Below are 14,213 nucleotides of genomic sequence, written 5' to 3'. Positions count from 1 at the left end.
CTGCACCACTTTTAAGAGAGCTACCCAATCCTGGTTAATTCAGCAACAAACCTGTACTCATGTCAAGTTTTAAATGTGATGTGTCATTGTGTGCTTTATTGTATCTTGCTGTATCCAGTTGACCTTTTTAGCTCACAGTTCTAATCTCTTAGTTTCAAAGCCTTTCTATTAGGGTGTTGCAAACTAGCTATAAACACGATATACTTGCATCGGATAGCTGTTTTCAGTTTTTCTATGCATACTGTATCTGTCCCTTTAAAATAAACTATCAATAATGATAAATAAATCTGCATCATAGCCTGTTAGGTCACCAGTCAGTTTATAAAATTCATAGGCCCAATCCCAATGTCCAAACTCACAGACACAGACTTTGAGGCACGTTGTCTTTTGCAGACATTTTAAGCCCTTTATGCGCACTTCCAATAAGTTTGCATTTCTTCAGACTTTACCTGAGGGATTTACATACAATTCATAGAACTGTGACGTTAAACACAGGGTTTCCAGGGGAAGCCAGAAGGCCTTAACAAAAAAACAGTAAACAAGGAGGACTGGGAGAAACGCCTGAACTTAAACACTTACGTGGACTTTAGGTTTCACACAGGACACAAATCACAGTCCTGTATCAGACCCATTCATTCACCACAACCCTCAAACATTTACCAGTCACTTACAGTAAGTCCCTGAGGGTTCAGGGTTTAGGATTTAGGGTTGATTTGGGATTGGGCCATAACCCCTTTCATTATTGTTCTTGACAGTTAATCCAAATCAGCCACCCCAGTCCTTTTTTCCTGTCATCGCTTCAGACTCCTATTTCAAATGGGTGCCAGTGCTTTACCTTCAATTCTTTATTCAGTCCAAGGACAGGAATAGTTGAACATTTTGATAAATATACTTATTCACTTACTTGCTGAGAGTTAAGCCCCTTTCACACAGCCTCAAGGCAGGACTGATGCGCCCGTAAGCCGCATTGCCATCTGTGTGAAAGTTATGAAGACGCAATGGGGGGACAGAGTTGTTGCGCCTTTAACACGAATCACACATTGGGAAGGCGTTAGTGGCGCCGGAAGCCGTAACTCTGTACGCACTGTGCATACATTTGTTTTTTATGTAGGCTATCTCTTGTTGTTGTTGTTGTTGTTGTTGTTGTTGTTGTGACCGGGGTTGGATTACCGAGGAGTAAGAGTGCTGTTTTCTGTGAGACAACATATCTGTAAGTTTTCTCTGCACTGTTTTTCCTTTGCTTTCCTTTATTTGGATCCCCACTAGCTGCTAAAAATGTAGCAGCTACTCTTCCTGGGGTCCACATCACACACACAGTCACAACATATACGTAAAAATACCAAACATAGAATTGTACATACATTTAAAACAAGACATATAGTTCAAGTAAAAGAATAGCACTGTGTGTACGTAAATTAGTGTCAAATAAAATAACATCACATTCCGACAATACAGTCCATATTTGTTGGATCAATTAATGTTTAGTTATTGTTGAAATGTTTTCTAAGTAGTCTTTTAAAACTGGCCTTATAGCGCCTTCACTATGATAGTTGGCAAGCTATTCCACATTGTGATGGCTCTAAACATTAAGTGGTTTAATAAACCGGTTAATGTGAGAACTTTCCTCGTCTCTGAATCGTAGTGAATACTTACAGTGAGCATGTGTATACAGAACTGTGAATAAATGGATCTCCGAATCCAAAGTTACACAAAGTTTTTGCCCAGAAAACGCATTTGAAACAAGTTGAGGGGCAAAAGTGTGAACTTGCCAATACAGATATGATTACATTAGTTTGACCATGTGTGAAAGTATTATTGAGTGAGAATGTGTGAGTGTGTTTCTGTGTGTGGTATATTTGGCCTTCTGGGTGATTGTTCTGCAAATATGAGCTACGGTATGAGAGGCTATTGTGCGTACTATGAAATAGAATCCTGCCAGCGCCACTGCTGCATTATGCCGCCTTTGCTTGTTGCTTGTTTTTTTGTAAATAAACAAAGCCGGCAAAACAGCGGACTTTCACTGCGGCATTATTAAGAAATCTCTGTGTGAAAGGAGCCCAAAGGTGTTTAGCTTAGCTTAGCATTAATACTGGAAACAATCTGGCACATCTAAAGCTCACAAATTTGGCACACAGTCTGAAAACAGCCCTGCGCTGAAAAGGAAAGATGAAGAACTCATAATTCATAACGAGTAAATTCACCTCTGGCTGTTCAGAATATCTCCACCTACTTCTCCACTCTATTACACTCCATTGTAAGGTTGCTGGAAATATCTCAACATGACATCACGCCATCTGTGTTTAACCAGTTTTAGCAAGAACGAGCAACATGGTGTTGCAGTGTTAAATTGGCTCGAGTTTGATTTAAAGGGAAAGTGCTGCTGATGAACAGCAGCTCAAAATAGAGTCAACATAAGTATAATCAATGATAAATTTGCAAGTGGTAGTAGTAATGTTGTTAGTACCTCCTCAGCAGCCAATTAGAGGATTTTTTTTTCCTGTTGATTTCTTGTCATTATAGTTAGTTAAGTTACCAAAAGGTGGAAGAAGTATTCAGATCCAGATAAGGGGCAAACAGTATTACAGCAATGTAGCAATACTCCACTACAAGTAAAAGTCCTGCATTCAAAATCTCACTTGCATTGGCACTTGTACAGGGGAACTCCACTTATTTTACACATCAAACTGTTTACAGGTGTTGGAGAGTATTACTGCATATGTGGAAAAAGCTTTGTATAGTTTTTTGTGGCTCCAGAGAGTGCTCAGTGAAATCGAATGAATTAATAGCATTGGTTGGGCTGAAAACTACAAGTTCGAAAATTAAACAAATCTGTTGTTGTGGAGTTAAAAATTAGTGAACCTACTAGACCTCTGTAGCCTGCTCCTCATCTCTGCTTTAGGTAGCGGCTCAAGGCTACATTATAGTAGAAGTACAAAGTAATGGAAATACTCAAGCAAAGTAAGTCAAAACTACACTACAGTACAGGACTTGAGTAAATGTAGGCTATTTTCCACCACTGGGAGTTAATGATTAAAGTGAAACACATTCAGTCACACATTTTCATTATTCTAAATTAACTCCTCACAATTTTGTAGTTAAAATAGTTCTGTATTTTGCATAATGCATCACTGCTGTGGAGTCTACTGGAGTGATTACCACTTTCACAGCAGATCGTTGTCTCGAGACAGGGAGCTCAATGCCCTCTGCAACTTGCATCATCATCTGCGGTGTGTCACAATGCTGGAGCCGTGATGGGGGTCTGCCCTGCCTCTTGTGCCCACCTGAGGGGGGGTTACAGTTGGCAGCCTTGCTCCTCACCTGTCAGGCTTCCAGAAAGGAACCTCTTGGCTGCCAGCAGAAATAGCTTCTTCCTATTTGGGGGTCTGCCCCAGTCAAGATGAGGGAAGCTTGGCTCTTTAAGAGTTGGGCCAATTCCCAGACACATAGCAGCTAGTGCCACAGGGCCCTTTGATTCTGGGCTCTCGATCAGTCACTCTAAATAGAGCTCTGTGCTCTTTCTAGTGGATAGACAGGGTTTAATTTTTATTAAAGAGCTTAATATGTGTGGCAAGAACATGTAGTTCTGTTAAGGTTAGAGGATGGATTCCAAAAAGGCCAGTCATACTGGAGTCTTGCTGTGACAGCAGCAGATTTTATTTACAGTGATAGTCATTTTATAAGCAAAAATGACTAATTAAAGTTAGTTTTACCTTGTTAAATGTGAGGATTTGTTGCTTTTCTTTGTCCTAAATGGCAAAATACTAAAAATACATTGCAATGAAGATGTTTACTTTTTAGAGAACAACGAAATTGATTAATCGAGTAATGAAAGTAATCTTTAGTTTCATCCCTACTTTTCTTAATGTTATCCACCTTGTGTGTGTGTGTGTGTGTGTGTGTGTGTGTGTGTGTGTGTGTGTGTGTGTGTGTGTGTGTGTGAGAGAGAGAGAGAGAGAGAGAGAGAGAAAGAGAGAGAGAGAGAGAGAGAGAGAGAGAGAGAGAGAGAGGAGGACAATAAATAAGAGTTATTTGTGTTTGGGTGCCTCCACATTTCCATGTGTGCATATATTTTACATACATAATGTGCAGTTGAGCTCATCCTGCCCACAAATGTGGCTGTTTTCTTTTAGATGAAGGAAAAGCAAACTTATTAGCAGGTCCAGGTAACATCAGAGCAGCAGTTCCCGCCAGTGGCCATGTGATTAAATCACACAGAGTGAGTCTCAGGGAGCTGGGTAATGAAGGGACAGGCTGTCGGATGCCTTTTCACACCCCTCCCTCCTCCTCCTCCTCTCCTACTCTTCCTCCACCATGTCATACTGGAGCTCAGCCCGAGCCCGGGACAGGAGGTGGGGTGGAGCACAAATACCAACGCTCACATAAATGCATGGACAAACTTCATTTCCATGTATGAGAGCAATTGAAGACCAAAACATGCATGTTGTCTTTTTTGTTAATACACAAAGGCATGAGCATGAATTCACAAGAAGACACACAAATACAAACATGCACAAACACAAAGAAATAATAAAAGAGTTTATGTATTTGTAAATTAGCTTTCACGTAATAAAACGATGAAACCGGGACACACACACTCGTGTTTATCCAACCACCCTTGACTGGAGTTAATACCAGAAAAGGAAACTCATTTGCACATTTTACTTCCAAGCAAATTGACTATTTAAAAGAATAATGACCAAAAACAAAAGCTCCGTAAATCAACAGTGAGCCAAAAAAAACCATAAATCTTACTTTGCAGCCTCACCAAATTCCTCAATTGTGCCAAAAATAAGCATTAAAAGCTCTTTAAAATACGGTTGATGGCTTTTGGTTACAGGCAGTCCCCATTTTCATGCCTGGCAATGGTATTTTATGGCGAGGGACCTAATACAAGATTTCTGTTCTAGTGCAAACACAGTGGCCATGGGCACCAAGGAACAGCTGCCGTATAATTGAATTAACATTCGCCTTCTGCTTCGGCACTCAACGCTGTGCTGAGAACTCATACACATCTCTCCACAAGCTCCATCAACCGGCCCATGAATATGCATGCTGCTTGTGATAAATATGCGTTCTGTGTGTAATGTTTGTGGAGCTGCCTATATGGGGGATAAAGAGCTATATACTGACTATCTTGGGAGTGTGACACAGTGTACATCAAGTCCGTTGATCATTTTTAGTGATGCAGCCCCTCTGAGGCTGAGAGAGGTGGTGTTGGTGTGATTTGAAGTCTAATAGAGACATCTAGTGGATTACTGACTGTGAGACATGTACATGTTATATCTAATGCGCAATACAGTTCATAGGCTTTGTTCACTAAATGTAATCCTATGTTCTTATTTCAATCTAATGAGGTTTAAATATCCTTATATAGTGAGCTATTACTACAGTAAAAGCAGTGTTATCTTTCATATAATTTGTCACAAGTCCGTGACAAAAAAAAGCATTATTAGACTACATCAGTTATACTACATCAATTAAATAACCTGACACGTCTTCTCTTTTAGAATCATCAGGAAAATAAAACATCACCAAAGCAGACAACAAAGAGATTATAACAATATTAACTCCACAGCCCATATCTAAGCTAAAAAGAAAAAAGCTGCACAGTTTTTACACATGTAACGTTAGTGAACACACATGCACAACGTTAGGCGTCGTCTAGCAATGTTGACCTTCTCCTCTGGAGAAAGTTAAAACCATCACAGAAAGTTTGTTGTTGTACTTGCCTGTCTGAATGGCTTTATGGGAGTCTTGAGCACTGCAAAGTCCTCCACTATCTGCTCCATGTTCCACTTCTCAGCTCATTCACTCTCAGTCAGAGCATAATATAACCAGTCCACTCAGTCTCTCATTCACACTGAGCTCCTCAGACTTTTCAACATTTCATGCTGAATGACATTCTGTAGTCACAACTGTGACAGAGGTTAATAGTCACAAGCAGCATAAAGGCCTCACACACCTCACTGAATCTAAAAGATCAGTGAGCAAACGCAGAAGTCACCGCTGGAGGATCCACCATGAGCATTTTAGCATTATGCATGTTAGCCATATCCGGCATGCACCTGTACATTGTGTGTGTGTTTCATTTGGGTCACTGCTGGCCGGGTGGTGTGTTAAACCAGTGATTCATTTAGGTAGATGAAACCTTTTTTTTATTTCACCTATGCCGAGATTAAATATTGCAACCCATAATTGTTGTACTGTACTGTACTGAAACCGTCCTTAGCAATCCCCATCAATTGGTCCCAAAACGTCCCAGTTAGATAATGAATGCCGTAAACATATTCTGTGTAAATCTTTACAATCATTCCCCGAAAGAGCCAAGCAGGCCTGCCTTATTGCACGATCCAAGTTTTCTGCCATTTTCAGCGTGTAGCTTTCTAGCTCAAAGTTTTTTGTTGTTTCCCGAAGAGAACGGTTTGAGAACAGCAAATTTTGTAGACAATTAATTGATGAATCGAAAAAATAGTTGCCCCCGGAGATCTTACACTTCTCAAAATACAACCCTGACACTCCACTGAGCTTCCATGTGTAAAATCAGCAGAGTGTCCTTTAAATATGTAATATAATACTGTGGTGGTGTTGTAGAAAATGAAGACAGGCAGACATGATCTGAGCCCTTTGAGTCCAAATTTATTGATACAGCTGTGCAGTCACAGAGCATGGTGGCACACACGGCCGCCTGGCCGGCATGGGACAGTGACACACACATGCATGCACATACATGCACACACACCCATACACACTCTCTTAGTCCCTCTGTCTATTCATAGATGCAGTGGAGGTTAAACCTAAGGCAGTGTTCTTTTGTTAACTAGTTTGACTTCTCACCTTTGTTTTTTAAGTTTACCCACCATTTAGCCCAACATCATTTTATCATTTCATCTTTATAATATGTCTACTTCTGTTTTATATATGTGAACATATACAGTGGAATCGGCCTGATATGGTAGTCCATATGCAAAATATGAGCACTGGATCTTTAATGTGGAAAAAATTGCTGACATCTATTTGTTGATTATGCTTTTAGGGGTGAGAATTGTATACCAGCTTTAACAGTCCACTGCATCACTTTTTGTTTCTCTCACTCACTCACTCACTCACTCACACACACACACGCACACACACAATTTAAGTCACTTTTGGGGACATACAAAGACATACATCCATTTCCTGGAGACTTACCCTTACCCTAACCACTGACCCAAAAATCGTCTTTTTCACCAATTGGAGAGACCGTCCCCAATGAACTAGCCTTTAGCCTAAATGTGTCCCCGAAAGTAGCCAAGTCATGAACACACTTACACACACACTCACACACTCTCATCACACTCTCATCAATAGAGCAGGTCACAGTGAGGAGATCAAAAATGCACATTAAGTATTTTTCGGCAGTTTCACACACGCACATACACACACACACACACACACACACACACACACACATGTACATACATACACGCACAAACACACGCTTTACATCCATTTAACCTCAGTCACTAGAACAGTTTAAGATCCGTCATTATAGAGTGATTCAGACTAAACAAGGAAACAAAGCATTAAACAAACAACAAAAAATCTTTTCATAGTGAAACACCATGTTATGAAGTCTTTACCTGTCATAAATACAGCTATGTTTCTGATTATGGTTGGTATAAATTCTTGTTAAATATTCATACAGTAGGTTATCACAGTAGCAAGTGAAAGATGGAGAAAACTACAAGACTATACATGTGTTGGTCCCTGGATACAGAAAGCATATTCCACTTTACCAAGTGTCAGGCAGGCTATTTTGAGCACACAATGAGCTTTGTACTTGTTCTATTTATGAATTACATTCTTATATGATTGTTACACTTAAGATTTACAGTTATGAGTTTTGAGCCACTTGTATTTTGTTGACTTCAGAGCTGGTGGAATACAACATATCTAACAGACACACACAGGGACAAATAAAACCAGAGAGGAGAGACAAAATGACAACAGAAAAATGTCATTAAATGTTGACGACGTACTTTTTGACAACCCAGCGAACATTACAGTAAAACCAAACAAAAAGATATACAGCTATAAAATAGATTTTTCTAAATGAAAAAGAGCAAAATATATCACTATAAATATTACACATCTGCAGCATCAAACTTCTGACTTTACAGACAGACTTCCCAACAGTGTCTTAAATAAAAGTCTTTTCTCAAGACTCTTTAGAGCGAGTAATTGTAGTAGGATATGATCTGTTTTGTTCGACTGTACCTGGATCAGCACAGATTCAAATGACATCACAATATCAGTTTTCCTACAGGTGAAAGATGTCAAAAGGAAAGTACATATATATATATATATATATATATATATATATATATACATACATATATACATATATATATATATATATATATATATATATACACACACATATATATATATATATACACATATACACATATATACAGTACAGGCCAAAAGTTTGGACACACCTTCTCATTCAATGTGTTTCTTTATTTTCATGACTATTTACATTGTAGATTCACACTGAAGGCATCAAAACTATGAATGAACACATATGGAATTTGTATTTAACAAAAAGTGTGAAATAACTGAAAACATGTCTTATATTTTAGATTCCTCAAAGTAGCCACCCTTTGCTTTTTGATAACTCTGCAAACCCTTGGTGTTCTCTCAATGAGCTTCATGAGGTAGTCACCTGAAATGGTTTTACCTTCACAGGTGTGCTTTGTCAGGGTTAATTAGTGGAAGTTTTTTCCCTTATTAATAAAAAAGCAAAAGGTGGCTACTTTGAAGAATCTAAAATATAAGACATGTTCTCAGTTATTTCACACTTTTTTGTTAAATACATAATTCCATATGTGTTCATTCATAGTTTTGATGCCTTCAGTGAGAATCTAAAATGTAAATAGTCATAAAAAAATAAAAGGAAACGCATTGAATGAGAAAGTGTGTCCAAACTTTTGGCCCGTACTGTGTATATATATATATATATATATATATATATATATATATATATATATATAGGCACACATTCAGGCAGTTAACTGACTTTTTTTTTTTTTTTAGGTAGAAAGTAGCATGTGGTTACATTACATGATAAACTGCTTTATATCTCAACACGATACTAAAGTTCTGTTTATAATATAAAAATGAGGAGTGTGTATTAAAACAAAGAGGCTAAAAAATAATTCCAACAGTTTTATATAAATGTATAGGTGTTAAATTATGTAACCCTTTTGAACCCCTGTTAAAGTATACATAACAGTATACACATCTACAGTATACTTTAAAATAACATGCCAAGAACTTGATCTTGGCACAATCAATTTTAGGATTTCCATACCAAAAGAATTTAAAACATAAGGAAAAACAAAATAAAAGCGCACAATTTTCAGGAAAGAAACTCATCAATATGCAAATACTGCCAAAATGCTTCTTTTCTTCCAATTACACATATTAATTACGTATATATTATAAAAGCTGCATTGCAGAGGTACAATATTTTACATATGCACAGTAAGCAATATTTGCATCTTCTATACACAACATTACAAGCCTTAAAAACCTGGCAAACAACCAAGAAGCAGATACAGTTTGGACTAATAGCTTCAGATGCATCACAGAAGCATGATGGATTCAACTGACTAGGTGTACGAGCACACTGTAAACACATCGATAAAAACATTACACCAACAACCTCGTAGGCGAAGCTGCTCTAACATAACTGTACTGCAAAAAAAATACATATACGATTTTTTCTAATTCAGCAACAATGTTGACTTTTTGCTACAGCTTAAATACATATAAGAAGGCATTGAGAAGAAGTCTTTTGATGAAGAAATGACATACAATGTGAGGATATTAGACACACCTAGTGCATGATTCATATAGGACACAACAAGTGCAAAACAAATATGAATGTTACAAAAAAAGTAAAGAAAAAGATTGTATATATAACAAAAACTTGAATGTGTGATATGTTTGAAATGCAAAAGTTGCATTCTAATTTTTGGACATTTCTCACTACAATATCTTACATTATATCACAAAAAAAATATCTGTTGTGGTGTATTGTATTGTGTATTTTATACTCTTCCTCAGATCCATACATATACAAATTTCAATATATACAGTAAAGAAAAACAGAAATACCAAAAATAATATATAAACCTGGCTACAAGGAACACAAAGGCATGTAATTGCACAATGTCTGAGGAAACGTGAAAGAGAAAAAATGAGCCACAACTGGTGGAAGAAAAACTTGCCTCAGCAAACATTGGAGACTCCCAACAGGAGCTCCTAAAGCACAGGGAAAAGTTCAGTTTTCTACATAGAATGGAAGTGTTTAAGAAGTATTTTCTAGTAAAATAGTAGTGCTATAAACCTGTGAATTCAACCTAAGTGTACTGTACACATACTCATATGCTGTACATACTGTGTAGCAGCTATAGAAGTCCTTCTATTCTGCATTTTCCACAAATCCGCACTTGTGTATTATTCAGTAAGTACCAAAATAAATGACTGTGACGCAAAACCTAATGTCTCTAAATAACCTTATTTTACCAGGCGATACTTGTGATGTCAAAATCTAATAAAGAGATAGTCCGGGATGCATAACACAGCAGTGAGATGTGGGACTTGTACAATGGCTACATGTCTGTGGCTGAGTTGAACACACAACTTAGAGCAAAGTAAAAGATTGGATAACTTAAAAAAGTCAGTTTTTCAAAGGCTCAAAGTCAGGTTCAAAGGTCATTCCCTATCAGGTCTAACCCTATCAATAAGCAGGTAGGTAGGAATAATGCACGTGGGTAGAGTTGCAAGCTCTGTATGTAAGAGCCTAGGAGTATAAACATGGTAAAAGTAAAAACAGTTGATCACAGAGACAAAAAAGGAAGTGAAAGTATCAGTTTCTTGGTGTCCTGTAGAGGGCGACACAGTCGAACAAATGGCATTCCCTCTGGTGTGAGTTTGAGTCCCCCCTTTACAGGTGAAAGCAGTTTCAGGTCGGCAGCAACACACCAAAGATGCAACAGTATGGCCGCGATTCTCTACAGCTCGCTTATTCCATCGCCACCTCTGCTTTGGGAAAAGAAACATTACATTAATAATTTAGGTGAGAATACATATCAACAAACTGATCATCTATTACAGGGAAATATCCCTGGAGGATGACTAATTCCCATGGATTACAATTTTTTTTTAATCTTTTGATCAGATCACAATAAAATCTGGTCAAATGTTCCACATGATGAATGAGCTGTCTTCAACTGATTCAAAATATTGTTTAAATTGCAGGTAAAAAACTGTCTTTGAATCAACATTTACACACTGCGACCTCTATAAATCTTCATGTAGGTACACATACAGGGCCCTATTTTAACGATCTGAAACGCAAGTATGAAACGCAAAACGCAAGTAGCTTTGTGGGCGGATCTCTGGCGCTGTTGCTATTATACCGGCGGGATAAATGACTCTTGCGCCCGACGCAAATCTTAAATGGGTTGGTCTGAAGTAGCTAGGTGTGGTTTGGGCGTAACGTGAAAATAACCAATCAGAGCGTCATCTCACATTCCCTTTAAGAGCAGGCGTGCTTGTTCCATGGCGGACTGCTATTATGACGGCGGATTTGCCTGGTGCACGCCCGCGGGAGCTGTCCGAGATGCGGCAAAGTAATAAATGCCCGTCTTGTCCGGGTGGCGATGTTGCTGCGGCCTCTCTGGCACATCTCCTCAAGTCTGGAGAGGATTGCTGCAGCCATGCAGCGTGGGCCTCCAAACGCACCACCTGCACCTGTTGTGCCCCTTCCTCCTGCCCCCACTCCATCTCCGTCCACCCGCTCCACCAGGAGCACATCGCGCATTGCCACTCCAGGAACAAATTCCGCCGGAGTGTCCAATCCCACCGTAGTTCAACATCACGTCTCCTTAAGTCCTCTAATATTTCCTCATTTATGTCATCAACACATCCATGATTCATGGAAATGTTGTGTAAAACACAACAAGCCGCAAAGAATGCTGCGACTTTTTGAGGACTGTACTGTAAAGTGCCTCCTGATCTATCCAAACACATTGGGAAAACAGGTCCTCTCCGAGCTCTGCAGAGCTTGTACATGATGCTGATTTCTTGGATGTGAATAAACCTTTATAATCAAGAAACAGTGTCGGCGGATTCCTCTCCACATAGCATTACAGCATCGCTACAAATTACACCACATGCATTTTCAGTAATATATTTCTTTGTAATTATGTACGGTTTTCAAAAATGTGAACTGCTGTAGATGAGAGAAGTCTATGCGCGTTGTGCAGACGCTACATTATGGCCAAGTGTATAGATACCAGTCCTAAATGTTCAGATAAAGCTCAAATACATGTTATATAGAATGATCAGATAAAATAGGATGAAAATACACCTTACAAGCATTCGTCCCTAAAATAGCATCTGAATAACGCGCTGCTGACTTTAGACTAGCGCCACTGACTTTAGACCAGGTTTTTCCTGGTCAGTGGCGGAATTGTTTTCTGAAACTGCAAAATTGCACCACGTAACGTTTGCGCCTGAACACGCCTCCTCTTTTCGCTGAACCGCCCCCGGGAGCGCAAATACATTCCCTAATTTACCGACGTGCGTCTGTGGAGGGAAAAGTCCGCTGTGCGTCGGGTGCAAAATAGGAATGATACATGCGTCGGTGTACAAAGGCAATTGCGCTGAGTGCAAGATAGGGCCCATAGTGTTTTCCTCCTAACGCAGAGTTGTATTTCAGTGCAGATGTTATCTCTCCACAGCCTAACGAAGATTCAGGGAGAGTGAATTGAAATACTGGTTGAAACTTTTTTTCATAATGTCATGAAGTACATGCCAGTTTATTAGGTACATACAAGTGTTTCTATTATTCTGTCGACCCCATTTATATCAAGGAGGTTAGGCTGAATGACAGAAAAACCTTTGTATAATATAGCAATAGCCTAGAGTTTCAAAGTAAATTACAAATTACCTTAATGAAGGTAGGATTTATTGCAGGGCTGTTCTGATCTTTAGCTGGGTGTACCTAATAAACTAGCATCTCAGTGTAGACACTTTAGTTTATTTTTTGTCAGTAGTCGTGGGCTGCAGGAATAAACTCACCATGGTCACTTTTGTTCTTTTCTTCATCCTCTGGAGATTCAGTCCCTTCAGACAACTCTCCTAAAAAGTCAGAATAGTCGTCTTATTTGTCACACTCACACACATTTATTTTTGGTAAACATGTACTCAATCCATACAAGAAATGAAATCCTCAAAGCATCCTCTTTCCTTTATAAACTTTGTAAGAACATGTTCAACCTTACTGACCTGCCAGTCAGTCACTACAAACTTGTGGTGGCGTGCAGCAAAACATAGTTCAAACCCACAGAACTTTATTCAAATTCTAGTGGACATATTCTTGCATAGATTCAAAACATTAAAAAGGAAATGTCTAATAAATATTGTACTATGTTAATACACATATCTCCTACAAACATAACAATAATATACGAAGCCCCATAAATACAAGGGACACAGTGGGAATTCCTTTCTGAAGTTCTTTTACATTCTCTTGCAACACACTAAATGTTCCAATGGATCATATAGCACATTTAGAGAAATTGCCATAGGTCACCTCATGCTGTGGGATTTCACCGTTAAAGGGACGTACCGTTCTGCAGTGGAGGATTCTTGTGTGTGGCGCTCCCAGGCTGCGCTCCTGGCTCTGTTTCCCCCATGTTACCATCTTGTTCGCTGACCTCTGCTGACTCCTCTCCCTCCAATTCGTCCTCCTTTGGTTCAGGCTGTTCTGGTTCTGTGTGGACCTCCTGGGGCTCCCTAGCCTCTTCCTGCTGGGCTTGCTCCTCCACTTCCCTTTTAGCTCTTTCCTCTGCCTCTGAGGTCACATGGAGGTTGGAGGCAGGTTAGCACATGTATTCAACAATATTTGAAATTATACCAGTATTGAGCGAGAGCCCTGCAGCCGGCAGCCGCGTAACAGGCTGCAATGTAATCGCTTGGGGCAATTACACACCGTCAATTTACGTCCACTAATATAGCTTGTTTTTACCTCTGAAAGGCTCAGCTTGTTATCAGAAGTTTCTGACAGCATTATAGAAAAGGACCCTAGAGACATTTTTATTTACCTTTCACTTGATCCGGTCGGTTTGTTATTGTGTCTAATTAAGTCTCACTCA

At 39.1% G+C, this 14,213-nt stretch overlaps 1 protein-coding gene across 4 annotated transcripts in view; it reads right to left on the bottom strand.

Annotated features, from left to right (window-relative positions):
• Positions 1-9,431: 9,431 nt before the first annotated feature.
• The window catches only part of pde1cb (phosphodiesterase 1C, calmodulin-dependent b), a 103,215-nt gene continuing 98,433 nt past the window's right edge, over positions 9,432-14,213 (bottom strand). For 3 of the 4 annotated variants that reach the window (XM_039816539.1, XM_039816541.1, XM_039816542.1), the window contains 3 exons: positions 13,688-13,912; positions 13,138-13,197; positions 9,432-11,094 (listed from right to left, as the gene is read on the bottom strand). In XM_039816539.1, the coding sequence (XP_039672473.1) occupies positions 11,075-11,094; positions 13,138-13,197; positions 13,688-13,912 (305 nt within the window). In that variant the 3' untranslated portion in view covers positions 9,432-11,074. The remainder of the gene's footprint in view (positions 11,095-13,137; positions 13,198-13,687; positions 13,913-14,213) is intronic. The other variant, XM_039816540.1, reaches the window with a different exon arrangement.

The sequence above is a fragment of the Perca fluviatilis genome, chromosome 11 (genome assembly GCF_010015445.1).
Source record: "Perca fluviatilis chromosome 11, GENO_Pfluv_1.0, whole genome shotgun sequence".
Taxonomy (NCBI): Eukaryota; Metazoa; Chordata; class Actinopteri; order Perciformes; family Percidae; genus Perca; species Perca fluviatilis.
The sequence above is the reverse complement of the archived record's forward strand: the minus strand, read 5'-3'. Positions and strand labels throughout refer to the sequence as shown.